Genomic DNA, 14,506 nt, shown 5'->3' with positions numbered 1-14,506 from the left:
ATTGTTTCGGCTAAGCTGACATAATAGTCCCTTAATTCCATTCGCAGATAAATTTGACTGGAAATAAGGATCTATATTTAAGGATCCATAGTACCATGTTGGTACCAAAATCACCTGCCCAGACTAGCATAGAACTAGGATAAAATTTTGTCTTTGTAACAAGATTGTGATTAGACCTTGACTTAATTGAACTGAGTTATTATCTCTTAAAAATTATAACATCCCATGGTGAGTTTAATTATTTTTTTAATATTGTGAACACTATCATCTAACCAACTTTATTTTGCTTTCTGTAATTGCTTGTTTGCTATTTTGACTAATAAAACTAATAAATGTATAATAATTCTCCCAGCTGTCCTTTAGCTAAGGAACACAGATCCAAAGGACAGTGAGAAACACACAACTGGTTAAATTATTTAAAACAATATGTGTTTTATAACGTATCTTTCTCAGAGGGGTCATGGCATAGAGAACAATCCTGCCATGGAAACCAAAGAATAGATTGGATGATCTAATAAGTCCTATCCACCGTCAATTTCTATTGCTGGGCTATCAGAACCTGAAGTGAAGCCAAGACACTGGGATCCGCTATCTGAGCTCTGAATAAGGCACACACTGCTTCCAGCAAAGGAGAAACAAATATTTTTTACAAAAGCCTCTCATCCTTTCATCCCTCCCACCCCCCACACGCAAGCAGCAAGGAGCATGGTGTTCCAGCTCACCATGTGGGGGGCCATCTCCTCAGAGTTAGAGGGGGAAGGAGATTCAGTGAGGTGATGGGACACACGCTCTTCAGTGCTTTATTTGTCAAATAAATAAAGTCTTCCATCTCCAAGGGCTGTGGATGGCCACATGCCCATCTCCATCATCCAAAATTCCCTGCTAGCCTAGTGGAGCTTCACTGGCAAAAGCCATTTTGTTTGCAATCCCACAGTTCCTTGCAACCCCCCCCCCCCCCCAGAGTGTAGAAATCTCACCCAGATTGGTTGGGATTGAAGCCTGATGGCTGCTGGGAATTGCAGTGAACTCTTCTCCTAACAGCAGCTAAGCCAGTCAGCCAAGATACCGCAGAACTGGGCAGATACAGGCCAAGAAACAGAATGCTCTGTGAGGCCTCCATTTATACATGATTTTTAATTGGGCCATCAGCCTACAAGACCAGTTGGAGCCTTTGTGAACTGGGTAGTCCTCTAGCCATGCTGGAGAAACCCCTCACAGAAGGTTTTGCTTTTAGGACGCGCCAGGCCTCAAATGGCTTTTCTGGCCAAGCTGGGAGTTGGCACATGGATACGGCCCTTGGGCCTCTTCTTATTTATCCATATCTGAATTTTAGATGCATATTCCAGCTCCCAGTATTAGCCTCCATACATAGGCCTGCTCCTTGGAGATTCAGACTCTCAGTAGCTGCCAATGCATGTGCTGCCAGACAATATAGCTCCCACCAGCTCTGAGAAAGGCTACTCGATGCTCACGGCAACACCCTACTCCTCTCTCAGCTGACACCAGCAACCGCATGGCGGTGAGACATCATCCTCACGAGCCTCAGGCCTGGGCAGTCCAAAACAGCCATGGAGAGAAAGGGAACCCCCCTGGTGCGAGGAACAAGGAACCATTCAGAGCATGGGGGAGAGGCAGCCGTGAGGCACTAGCCCTTTAAGGGGAACCTACTTGTAATCTGAGAGGGGCCTGTTTTAACCCAGTCTGATTTGTGACTGGTGGGGAAAATCCAAACGTCCCTCCCTCAGCAGCAGTTTATTAAATATAGTAGTGGCAGAGCCCTCAATTGAAAACAGATAGGCTCTGTCCGTGGCTGTGCCTCCTGCTCCTTCTCCTCTCTCGCTGCGCGAGGAATGCTAACCGCTTGTCCACTCTAGGTTACATCATGGGGTCCAGCGATCTTCCCACAGCACTGCTGCTGCTCCAGCTCACTCTGCAGATGCAGCCCCTCCATGCAGGACCAGAGTCTGGAGGTAAGTTCCCTCATGCAAAGTCACTTGCTGCTGGTTAGAGCCCGGCTTTTTGGGAGATGACGGGGAAAACCTGGTCAATGCGAGGGAGAGGCACGGGGAATAGAGCAGAGAAAAATCAATGGGGAGAGGTGAGAGAGAGTGGACTGGAGAAAGATTAGCCCTCAAACCCTAACTGTTCAACGCTGGGACTGCAGCTGCAGGGAGAAAAAGAAGGGAATGAACTCGAGGGGGAGTTGTCTCAAAGCCCAGACAGTCCAAATACTGGGACAGCAGCTGCAGGGAGCAAATAAGGGGACTGGTTTCAGGGCCAGCTGTCTGCATCCCAGCCCAGGAGCATCAGGGGGATTGAAGTACAGATTTCAAGGCAATTAACCGTCAGTCTCAGACAACCCAGCACTGGGGTCAGGGACTCAGTGGGGTCCACTGCAGAGTGATGAGATCTCAGCCCCATGCTGCATGTGCCTGGGATCAAGGAGACAAGCTGCTAGTTTTAAAACAGGGTTTTTCTATGAAGCAGGTCGTGCTGTAAGCTCCCTTCTGTCCAGGAATGTGATTCCATCAAGTGTTCAGTAGGGTAGTGGTTCTCAACCGGGGTACATGTACCTCTGGGGGTACGCAGAGGTCTTCCAGGGGGTACATCAACTCATCTAGATATTTGCCTAGTTTTACAACAGGCTACATAAAAAGCACTAGCAAAGTCAGTACAAACTAAAATGTCATACAGACTCCAATGACTTGTTTCTACTGCTGTATATACTCTATGCTGAATGTAAGTACACTATTTATATTCCAATTGATTTATTTTATAATTATATGGTAAAAATGAGAAAGGAAGCAATTTTTCAGTAATCGTGTGCTGTGACACTTTTGTATTTTTATGTCTGATTTTGTAAGCAAGTGGTTTTTAAGTGAGATGAAACTTGGGGGTATGCAAGACAAACCAGACTCCTGAAAGGGATACAGTAGTCTGGAAAGATTGAGAGCCACTGCAGTAGGGAACCAGGAGGATCTTCATCATGCTGTTCTATGAAGGAGCCAGCTTTTAGTAAGCAGGCTGTGTTAGCTGTGCTGGTATCAATCCCATGTGTACCTGACCTTCACCACTGGAACTGGTAGTTTTGTCTTGGGGGTGGCTGAACTGGGTTCAGTTTACTTCTCCCATTGCTGTTAGCAGGGCGATGCTGGAACTCCGGGAGGATGGGGGAATGAATGGGGAGAAATCAAAGTGAATACTGTCCATGCTCTGTGATTTTGTGGTATTGGCGCTGTGCTGCAGGGATGGAGCGTCTGTGCAGCCAATATATCTCCCTAAAGAGGGCAAAGCCTGGGAGCAACAGACCCAGCCCTCTGTCCATGTGTGGGCTTTGAGTTAGAACTGTAATGCTGTGCAGAGTCAAGTTTTCAACCCTCTCTCATCCAAAGTACAGTGGGTGGCTTACTATCATCAGTAACAGATGGAGGACATGCTGCTTGTGCACTTGTGTTTCACTTCCTGGACTCCACCTTGTCTGGCCTGCGGTCTTCATCTTTCTCCCTAATAGGTGCTCAGATACCATGGTGATGGGCACCAGTACACAATCCTAGGAAAATAGATGGTTTATAGCTACGCTGCAGGCATTTATATACACACTGTGTGGTTTTCTCCAGCTGAATATTCAGGTGCAAACTCCAGCCTCCAGAGAAATCAGCAGCCCGGCTGTCACGGGTAATTCAATATCTTCTCCCCCTTATAGAGGGATGTGTGAGGTTGAGGTGCATTAGTAGGAGCAGGAAAATGGAAAGGTGCCACCACATCAGATGTGCTCTGTGCAGTAGGAGGCACAGCCTGTAACAGCACAGAGTGAGAGCTTGATCTCTGTCCCAGCTAGGAGGGGACGCCACAGGGCCTGGAACAGATACACACACATGGAATGAACCACTCACTGGCTGAACAGAGACGATTACTGCTGGGCACAGAAGAGGCAGGAATGCAAAGCATTGATTTATTCTTAGTTTCCCTCATGAACTGGCCAAGTTTTACCACACAGCACTTGGCAGATCTTTGAGCTGTGGGTGCTCCCTGCTCCAGCATCCCGCGACTGAAATTCCACTGTCCTTCTCTTTGTCTTTTCTCCTTCAGCTGTATCCCTCACATCTGGCAGGACAGTCATAAATCTGGGAAATAGGCACCTCATCCAGATCAGACTAAAGGTGATACTGACATGCTGGCCTCGTCCATTGCTAGCCTGGCCTGCTGGTGCCATGCAGCCGCTCCTCCTCCAGAAATACAGCCCTTGTTGAACATCTCCAGCCCTTTCACTTCTGACTCCACCACAGCCGTGCCCTGCCTTCCTGCTTCCCACTCCATGCAAAAGGGGGACATGCTTAGGGATGCTTTCATCACCTAATCTCCTTGGGGTTGGCCACACTAGTCACAAGGCATTGTTTCTCTCCCTAATTGGATGACTGAACTTTTACCCAGGAGGGTCCTGAATAACCCATATTCCACTAAGTAGTGCCAGCTGATATACATGAGGATCCTGGGCAGCATTGGCCAGGTTTGTGGCATCACCTATTTTATAGCCACTGGTCTGGGTGCAATCAGTTAGCAGTGCCTCCAACTCTCATGGGGACATATAGGCCATGGATGCCTGACCTTGAGGACAATTCCAATACCCTTGATAGTGCTCTGTGCCGTCACAGACCCATGCAGGAGACAAGCAATGAGAAGTCTTAGCACGAGGCAGTGAGGGTGAGGGATGATGCTTATAATGGAAAGGGATAAAAAGAGGTAGTCTTTTATAAAGCAAACAAAAAATTAACCATTTCTCTGATTAGCAACTACTCCATGCCTCGCTGGCCACTCATATCAGATCCCTGAGGGCTCCGACCAGGACCTGAATAGTCTTGCAGAACAGTTCTGAGAGCTCTGCTCTGGGCTCAGCACTGTCAGACAAGTGTGGGAGAAAGATGCAGGCAATGGACAAGGAAGAGCCTTAGACAGCTGCTGGGATCCGGCAAGCTGAGTGCTCCTTATAAACCTGTAGCCCAGCTCAGTGATCCTCTGCTGAAGCCTGGGTGTATGAGACCTGGACAAAACCAATCCTGCCTCCAGGCTGTCCTGGGTCTCCAAACTCACTGACAAACTAGGCAATGGCTGCAGGAGCATCTCCTGGGGCACTCTACAAAAGCAGCCACAGCACTAACTGGGGTCAGCTGAGCTGCTCAGCTGAGGTGTCTCAGGAACAGGCTCCGATGGCAGCCAGTCCACTGAACCAGTGCTCTTGGTCTAGAAGCGACTCCTTATGTCTTCCAGCATGCATAGGCACAGCTTCCACAGCCAGGGCTAGGGGGCCCAGGTTCAAAGCCTAGCAAGCAATGCGTGCTCTGGAGCCCATTGCAGACTTTGCCTTCCCTTCTCTCCCCTCCCAGGGGACAGAGAGCAGCGACTGGAGCTGCTTAGAGCAATGGTTTTCAAACTGCGGGTCGTGATCCAATACTGGGTCGCGGAATGTAAGACACTGGGTCATGGCGGCTCTGGTCAGCACCGCCGACCGGGCCATTAAAAGTCCCATCGTTGGTGCTGCCTGGCTAAGGCAGGCTAGTCCCTACCTGTTTTGACACTGCACTGCACCCAGGAAGAAGCCAGCAGCAGGTCCGGCTCCTAGGTGGGGGGGCCACAGGGCTTTGTGCGCTGCCCCCACCCCAAGCACCAACTCCACAGTCCCATTGGCTGGTTCCCAGCCAATGGGAGCTGGGGGAGAGCAGTGCCTCCAGGTGAGAGCCACACAGCACTGCTTGTGTGCCTCTGCCTAGGAGCTGGACCTGCTGCTCGGTGCTTCCGAGGCGCAGCGCGGTCCATGGTGCCAGGACAGGCAGGAAGCCTGCCTTAGCACTCCCACTGCGCCGCTGACCGGGAGCCTCGGGCGGCCACCCTGCGCCCCAATCCCCTGCCCCAGCCCTGAGGCCCCCCCCAAACCCGGAGCCCCCTCCTGCCCCCCAAACCCCTCATTCCCAGCCCCACCCCAGAGCCTACACCCCTGACCCCCTCCCACACCCCAACCCCCTGCCCCAGCCCAGAGCCCCCTCCCACACCCTGAACCCCTCATTCCCAGCCCGACCCCTCAGCTCTCACCTCCATACCCCAACCCTCTGCCCCAGCCCTGAGCCCCTCCCACACCCAAAACTCCTCATCCCCAGCTCTGTTGGGTCACGGGCATCAAACATTTTCTTCAACTGGGTCACCAGAAAAAAGGTTTGAAAACCACTGCCTTAGAGAGTGAGGGGGCGGAGGTGCAGAGGGCTCCCCCTCCCTCTGCTTCTCCCATTTCCCGCCAAAATTTGTTAACTCTCCTGTCACTCTTCCTTTCAGCATATTTGCCTCCGGAAAGGGAGGAGGGGGTAGCAACAGGCTGCAAGAGCAAATATTTCCACTTTGAGGGAACACTTTGTCCTAGTGCAGACAGCCTCACTCCTTGGTCAAGCTCTGCCTGTGCAATGGCTCTCCCCAGGACCAGGATGCGCTCCAAGGGCGGCAGTGAATCATGAGTTTCCAGTGTGAATGCTCACACTCTGGGATTTACAGGCCTTTTTCTGGCTGCTCAGTGGCTGTTTGAACACTCAGAGTAATGAAGTGCATGAGCTCATGGGTCAGGGCAAGCCAAACTTGGCACTTTCATTCTTAAACCCATCCATGGCTCAGGTGTTTTATTCAATCAGCTCTTCTTCTTACTGGCTTTCCAAGGACTGCCAGCTCTCCCAGCTGGTCCAATCATTCCTCCTTCAGCCTTTCTTTAAACCTGATCCACTGCTTCAGTGGCCCCCTCTGCCACTGAACACAGGCAATTCCTCCTCTTCCTCATTTGACAGGGTTTCATATCTCCATCCCAGCTTCAAAGTTTGACTTGGACTCCTTCATCAGCTGGTCCACAAAACTTCAACCACTTTGTCTTCTCTAGGGCTGGTTAGAAAAAGATACGTATTTTCCTGTCGGAAAATAAATTGCAAGAAATGAACTTTTTTCTTTTTTTCCCCAAAAAATTTACTGGAATTTTTTTTTGGACAATTTTTTTGTACTCAGTTTTCAAAAAACCCCAAAGGTTTAATGTTTGGTTGAAAAACTGGGAAATTTCGAAAGAAATGAATTTTTTCCTCAAAAACTTTTGTTTAGAAAACAGACAGTGTTTTGTCTAAAAACCTTGCGGAATGAAAAACTGCCACCAGCTCTAGTTTTCTACTTCCCAGCCGTTTTCTTCACGTGAACCTTCCTGATTCAGATTCAAAGGCAACCACGGCCTTGACCTGTCGTGGATCGGTGTCCTGTTCATTGCAAAATTCCTTGGCACCCAGAGTATCCAAGATGGTTCTTTCCACAGGCCAATTGTGCTTCCAGGAGGTGCAAGGATCCATAACTGTCTGCTGCACACTATCTTCTTCACTCGCCAAAATATTGTAGTGGCTGGCAACCTAAGTGGAAAAATTCTCTCTCTTCTGCTTCGTTATTGGGTAAAGTGATCACTTCCATCCAATTCTGGCTTTTATTCACTGGACAAAGAGCTACCCAGGCAGAGCCACTGCTTATTTCTTTGTCCAAGATGGCTCCAGTGTTCTTTCTGGCACTCACTTTAGATGTTTCATAATGCAACACTCTAATTGTTTCCAAAGTTTACAGCATCACCATACCAGGGATGGTTAGTCAATGGTTTCTCGCTTCTTCTGCCAAGTGGTGCCAGCTTCAACCTTTCTAGGAGCCTTCCTTATGCATTCACCCCAGCTTGTCCCTTCTGTAGGAGAGAATGGGTGTGAGGAGAAGCTGACTGAGACGGGAAGACTTGAGGGTGCTAGGGTTGGGAGAATGCAGTTTATTACTTACTTGACTATTCTTGGGCATTTTCCAGCAGTCAATGGGAGGCTGTAGCATGGTGGTGAAGAAAGAGAGGAGTAGACTGAATTCTTGAACACACACAAAGTACCAGATCTGCAACTGGGCGTATGATCATCAATGGAACTGTGCAGATGCCTTTCCAGTCCCAGGGCCCAGCCCTTGGGACCAGCTGAGCTCCATCTGGTGCAGGTCCTAAGGGCAGCGAACAAAGGTGGCTTTATGCCACTTTTCTGGCTCACTGGTGCTAGGGCCAGTTCAGCTCCCAACCAAATCAGGTCAGCCTCAAGGCTGCTCAACTGACAGCCAATTGCCAACAGCTGAAGGGACCATTCCAGGACTTGGGACACGTCAGAGCACAAGGGCAATTCTGGCCACACCCATTTTCCCAGCCATGTCCCTTACAGACCACCTACACTGGGGGCTGCAACGAGGGGTAGTATAGTGCCCGCTATGCCAGCTCTACGCCGCTGGGGTTTCCAGCATGCTGGGGAACCCTCAGATGGCTGGATAAACCAATCTTACATCAGGGCTGCCATCACAAGGGGGAATCAGAGGCAAACATCTGGGCCCAAGCCTCAGAATCAAATACTTGTTGGTTGATCCCCCCCATAAGCCAGCCCTCCCCATCTCCGCACATGTATAGTTTCATGCCCCTAGCATGTATGCTTTGGACCAGCATCAGGTGGGTTAAGAAGGGCCTATATTTAGATGGTAGAGGAATGGCCCATGTTTAGACTAGCAAGGAGGGCATCTCTGCTCAGGACCCTGGGCGTTCTGCCCATTTCCAAATGGAAATGGGCATCGCACATACCAAAAAAAACAACAACTTGAAAACCTTTGCTCTTAACATAGAACTGTGAAGCTTTAGTAAACTGATTTTTCAGTGGAAGGAGTGCCTCTGCTCTCTGCCAGCTTTTGTCAAGGCCACACATATGCTAAATTCCCCTTTCTCCCATTATCTTCTAGCTGAGCATTTTTAATAAGCACAAACAGGGGGGGTAAAACCTTGATAATGAAATGGCCTTCCATAGGACTGCCTAAAGACTACTCACAGTATGCTTCCAGGAGGGAGTGTTGGTGTTGCAGCAGGGGTGGGGCGGTAATGAACAACAGAAGTATCCAGTTAAAAGGCCTCCACCGTACCCCCTGCCTCCCAAGCCAGGTCATATATTTTTCTTCAATTTATGGAGATTTAGGGCCTGACTTTTCAGAAGGGCATATGCCCGATGGAGAAGCGCCATCCTTGATTGTGTGGGCACAAGGCAATTTGCATACAGGCATGCACTGGGGTGGTTGTACATCCCAGCTGGGAGCGTGTAAATGTGCACACCCATTTTGTACATGCACGTCTGGAATTTTGGCCCATGATTTTAAAGTTATTGTGCACTATTCCACCCTCAGCGATACCCCACACCCCTACTGAGTTCAGCAGGATTGACGGGCTGTAACTGAGAGCAATCTTTGAACCAGACTGTCTCCAAAGAAGATGACTTTATTTAATCAAGGGGTAGCACCCAGTCATTAAGCAAAAAGTTTCTTTGTTTCTCTTGTAATGCCAGGAAGGTCCAAGGTAGCTTTAACTTTGCCAGTGAAGACATGCCCTTAGACTTGATGTTTAGTTCTTCAGCACAAATGAAACCACAGACGAATAAATTCATAGAATAAGCATTCATAGAATCATAGAAGCCCTGAGATAAGTGGGGAAGTGGGATACCGGGAGGAAGCATGAGCAGGAGCGCGCGAGAGGGCAGGGCTCCTGCCTCATACTGAGAAAGAGGGACGATCAGCGAGTTATCTCAAGTGCCTATACACAAATGCAAGAAGCCTGGGAAACAAGCAGGGAGAACTGGAAGTCCTGGCACAGTCAAGGAATTATGATGTGATTGGAATAACAGAGACTTGGTGGGATAACTCACATGACTGGAGTACTGTCATGGATGGATATAAACTGTTCAGGAAGGACAGGCAGGGCAGAAAAGGTGGGGGAGTTGCACTGTATGTAAGGGAGCAGTATGACTGCTCAGAGCTCAAGTATGAAACTGCAGAAAAATCTGAGTGTCTCTGGATTAAGTTTAGAAGTGTGAGCAACAAGGGTGATGTCGTGGTGGGAGTCTGCTATAGACCACCGGACCAGGGGGATGAGATGGACGAGGCTTTCTTCTGGCAACTCACGGAAATTACTAGATCGCAGGCCCTGGTTCTCATGAGAGACTTCAATCACCCTGATATCTGCTGGGAGAACAATACAGCGGTGGACAGACAATCCAGGAAGTTTTTGGAAAGTGTAGGGGACAATTTCCTGGTGCAAGTGCTGGAGGAACCAACTCGGGGCAGAGCTCTTCTTGACCTGTTGCTCACAAACCGGGAAGAATTAGTAGGGGAAGCAAAAGTGGATGGGAACCTGGGAGGCAGTGACCATGAGATGGTCGAGTTCAGGATCCTGACACAGGGAAGAAAGGAGAGCAGCAGAATATGGACCCTGGACTTCAGAAAAGCAGACTTTGATTCCCTCAGGGAACTGATGGGCAGGATCCCCTGGGAGAATAACATGAGGGGGATAGGAGTCCAGGAGAGCTGGCTGTATTTTAAAGAATCCTTATTGAGGTTACAGGGACAAACCATCCCGATGTGTAGAAAGAATAGTAAATATGGCAGGCGACCAGCTTTGCTTAACAGTGAAATCCTTGCTGATCTTGAACACAAAAAAGAAGCTTACAAGAAGTGGAAGATTGGACAAATGACCAGGGAAGAGTATAAAAATATTGCTCGGGGATGCAGGAGTGAAATCAGGAAGGCCAAATCACACCTGGAGTTGCAGCTAGCAAGAGATGTTAAGAGTAACAAGAAGGGTTTCTTCAGGTATGTTAGCAACAAGAAGAAAGTCAAGGAAAGTGTGGGGCCCTTACTGAATGAGGGAGGCAACCTAGTGACAGAGGATGTGGAAAAAGCTAATGTACTCAATGCTTTTTTTGCCTCTGTCTTCATGAACAAGGTCAGCTACCAGACTACTGCACTGGGCAGCACAGCATGGGGAGGAGGTGATCAGCCCTCTGTGGAGAAAGAAGTGGTTCGGGACTATTTAGAAAAGCTGGACGAGCACAAGTCCATGGGGCCGGATGCGCTGCATCCGAGAGTGCTAAAGGAGTTGACGGATGTGATTGCAGAGCCATTGGCCATTATCTTTGAAAACTCATGGCGATCCGGGGAAGTCCCGGACGACTGGAAAAAGTAGTGCCCATCTTTGAAAAATGTAGTGCCCATCTTTGAAAAAGGAGGATCCTGGAAACTACAGGCCAGTCAGCCTCACCTCAGTCCCTGGAAAAATCATGGAGCAGGTCCTCAAGGAATCAATTCTGAAGCACTTAGAGGAGAGGAAAGTGATCAGGAACAGTCAGCATGGATTCACCAAGGGAAAGTCATGCCTGACTAATCTAATTGCCTTCTATGACGAGATAACTGGCTCTGTGGATGAGGGGAAAGCGGTGGACATGTTGTTCCTTGACTTTAGCAAAGCTTTTGACACGGTCTCCCACAGTATTCTTGCCAGCAAGTTAAAGAAGTATGGGCTGGATGAATGGACTATAAGGTGGATAGAAAGCTGGCTAGATTGTCGGGCTCAACGGGTAGTGATTAATGGCTCCATGTCTAGTTGGCAGCCGGTATCAAGTGGAGTGCCCCAAGGGTTGGTCCTGGAGCCGGTTTTGTTCAATATCTTCATAAATGATCTGGAGGATGGTGTGGATTCCACCCTCAGCAAGTTTGCAGATGACACTAAACTGGGAGGAGAGGTAGATACACTGGAGGGTAGGGATAGGATACAGAGGGCCCTAGACAAATTAGAGGATTGGGCCAAAAGAAATCTGATGAGGTTCAACAAGGACAAGTGCAGAGTCCTGCACTTAGGACGGAAGAATCCCATGCACCACTACAGACTAGGGACCGAATGGCTCGGCAGCAGTTCTGCAGAAAAGGACCTAGGGGTTACAGTGGACAAGAAGCTGGATATGAGTCAACAGTATGCTGTTGTTGCCAAGAAGGCCAATGGCATTTTGGGATGTATAGGTAGGGGCATTGCCAGCAGATCGAGGGACGTGATCGTTCCCCTCTATTCGACATTAGTGAGACCTCATCTGGAGTACTGTGTCCAGTTTTGGGCCCCACACTACAAGAAGGATGTGGAAAAATTGGAAAGAGTCCAGTGGAGGGCAAGAAAAATGATTAGGGGACTGGAACACATGACTTATGAGGAGAGGCTGAGGGAACTGGGATTGTTTAGTCTGTGGAAGAGAAGAATGAGGGGGGATTTGATAGCTGCTTTCAACTACCTGAAAGGGGGTTCCAAAGAGGATGGATCTAGACTGTTCTCAGTGGTAGCAGATGACAGAACAAGGAGTAATGGTCTCAAGTTGCAGTGGGGGAGGTTTAGGTTGGATATTAGGAAAAACCATTTCACTAGGAGGGTGGTGAAACACTGGAATGCGTTACCTAGGGAGGTGGTGGAATCTCCTTCCTTAGATATTTTTAAGGTCAGGCTTGACAAAGCCCTGGCTGGGATGATTTAGTTGGGGATTGGTCCTGCTTTGAGCAGGGGGTTGGACTAGATGACCTCCTGAGGTCCCTTCCAACCCTGGTATTCTATGATTCTATGAAGGGGAACATTGTAAGAATCAGTGCAGCTCTCTACCTGGATGGTAAGTTCCCCAAAGTTCAGGGGTGTTTGGATGCCTGACTCTGATTTTGGCATATCTCTAGTAAGCAATGGAACAAAACAGCCATGGGAAGTTATGGAGACACCTCCCTCCAGTGGACATAGTCAAGAGGCTGGACTTGACACCTGTCTCTCAGAGGAGGTTCTGAAAAATTACATGGATGCAGGCACCAATTCAACCATCATGCACCTAACTCTGAGAACATGAGTACCCCAATCAGCTTCAGTAGGACTGCTTGGGTCATTGTTTTAAAGTTAAGCACATGCTTAAGTGCTTTGCTGGATCTGGGCCTAAATGACTGCCTGGAAGTCCCTTTCAAGCTAATTGGTTCTGCAGGAGTGGCCAATCTCCTCACAGGTAGACAATTACCCTGCCAATTTCCGCTTGCTTACATCAGTGCCCTTCCTATACTTCTGGGACAGCCACGCCACCTGGCCTTTGTCATGGAGAAGTTACTACTGTGTTTTACTACTTCTCTGGCAGGTCAGCTAAGCATGCAGGCCAATGCGGCTAGCCTGACCTCCTCTTTTAACAGGACTTGAGACCTATGAAGATTGCCTAGACGTTCCTCACTCAGAAGTCAAAGGGAGGTTGGGTCTGTCCCTCCATTGGACTATGGGTAGCAATAAAGTGTTATGGTTTGGAGATTCTTTTGTGCTACATTGAGAAATCTAATTTTTTTTTTTTTTTTTGCAAATGTACCACATATGTTGAGGTCAAAGTTCCAAGCAGCTGGAAGAGTTTCCAGCTGATGGGAAAGAGCAGAAAAAAACTGTAAGAGAGAGAAGGAACAGAATGCAAGTCACTATCGTGGGAACCATGTAGGAATATGTTCTTCTCACTCTTATATTTAGCAGTGGCAAGCTTCAGGCAAATTCACAATAAGCACATTCCTAAACAGGGGCAGCACAGGGCGAGCTGTGGATTACAGTCACTAACGTCAGGTTTAAAGTGGATGGTGATACAATTTCATAGGCACAGACAACCTTAGCCTAGAGTCTAAATTAAGTCTGATGTATTGACTGGCTGAAAACAGAGACCATTCACAACAGGCAGACAGAAATTCAGTCCACGTTTTCTGCTCCCATGGCTGTTCCCAGAGACCATTCCAGGTGGCCACAGAAATCCAGTTAGGACTCTTCTCCTTAGAATCTAGATTCCCTAAACTGAGTCTAGTCTTAGTGCAGCTGCAGGCTTCATTAATCTACATTTTTCCCCTAGGACACTCCTAGGAAAATCGTTGGTTCGTATTTTCATACCTAGCTGACCTGGATTCTGGGTTTGGCCCAATATGTCATGCAAGTGCTGGTTTCATATACATAATTAACCTCCGAATCAAGAGATGCCAATCAAGAAAAATATTTTTGTAGTCTCTCTGCTGCACGCAGCTCTTAGCAGGAGTCCACATAAATGACCCTGATTTCAGTGATATCTATATCACCAAATCGGCTTCCGGGGCTTAGGGGTGGGCCCAGCAAAATTACTGTAGTAAGGGATTCCTCAATCCCAAATTAGTCTTTTCTGGGACAGCTGCGCCTTTATAAAATGACTCCAAAATAATGTGATTATGTTGAATCTTCACACCATAAAGCAACAGTATCACAGACTGATGCAATGGCATACTGCACCACTGCAAAGCCATGCTGCAGCAGTGCAATGTGCATGACACATCATGCCTAAAATAAATTCAGGACTCTGTAGTCAGTCTGCAAGCCAACCACCCAGGATGCAGCTTAAATTGAGACACTTCCACAGATCTTGGGCCGACATTGAGGTTAGGTGGCAGATCAACGGCACACGCGCACACACACACACACACACACACACACCGCCCCAATTTCACAATACATAGCAGGTATTTGAAACTGCCCTGGTCTCTGTGGAAGGGCTTAGCTGCAGCTGCAGGTCAATTGTGGAAACTGAATGTTCATCAAAATAACCTAGTGATATTTTAACGTTTGATC

At 48.4% G+C, this 14,506-nt stretch overlaps 2 protein-coding genes across 2 annotated transcripts in view; one reads left to right on the top strand and one right to left on the bottom strand.

Annotated features, from left to right (window-relative positions):
- Positions 1 to 14,506, bottom strand: part of CIMAP1C (ciliary microtubule associated protein 1C) — a 123,365-nt gene that overhangs the window by 31,438 nt on the left and 77,421 nt on the right. The window lies entirely within an intron of this gene.
- Positions 1,788 to 14,506, top strand: part of CSPG4 (chondroitin sulfate proteoglycan 4) — an 82,110-nt gene continuing 69,391 nt past the window's right edge. The window contains exon 1 of the mRNA XM_074966035.1: positions 1,788 to 1,970. Coding sequence (XP_074822136.1) covers positions 1,883 to 1,970 — 88 coding nt within the window. The 5' untranslated portion in view covers positions 1,788 to 1,882. The remainder of the gene's footprint in view (positions 1,971 to 14,506) is intronic.

The sequence above is a fragment of the Natator depressus genome, chromosome 10 (assembly GCF_965152275.1).
Source record: "Natator depressus isolate rNatDep1 chromosome 10, rNatDep2.hap1, whole genome shotgun sequence".
NCBI lineage: Eukaryota > Metazoa > Chordata > Testudines > Cheloniidae > Natator > Natator depressus.
This window is presented reverse-complemented; position numbering and strand designations above follow the sequence as displayed.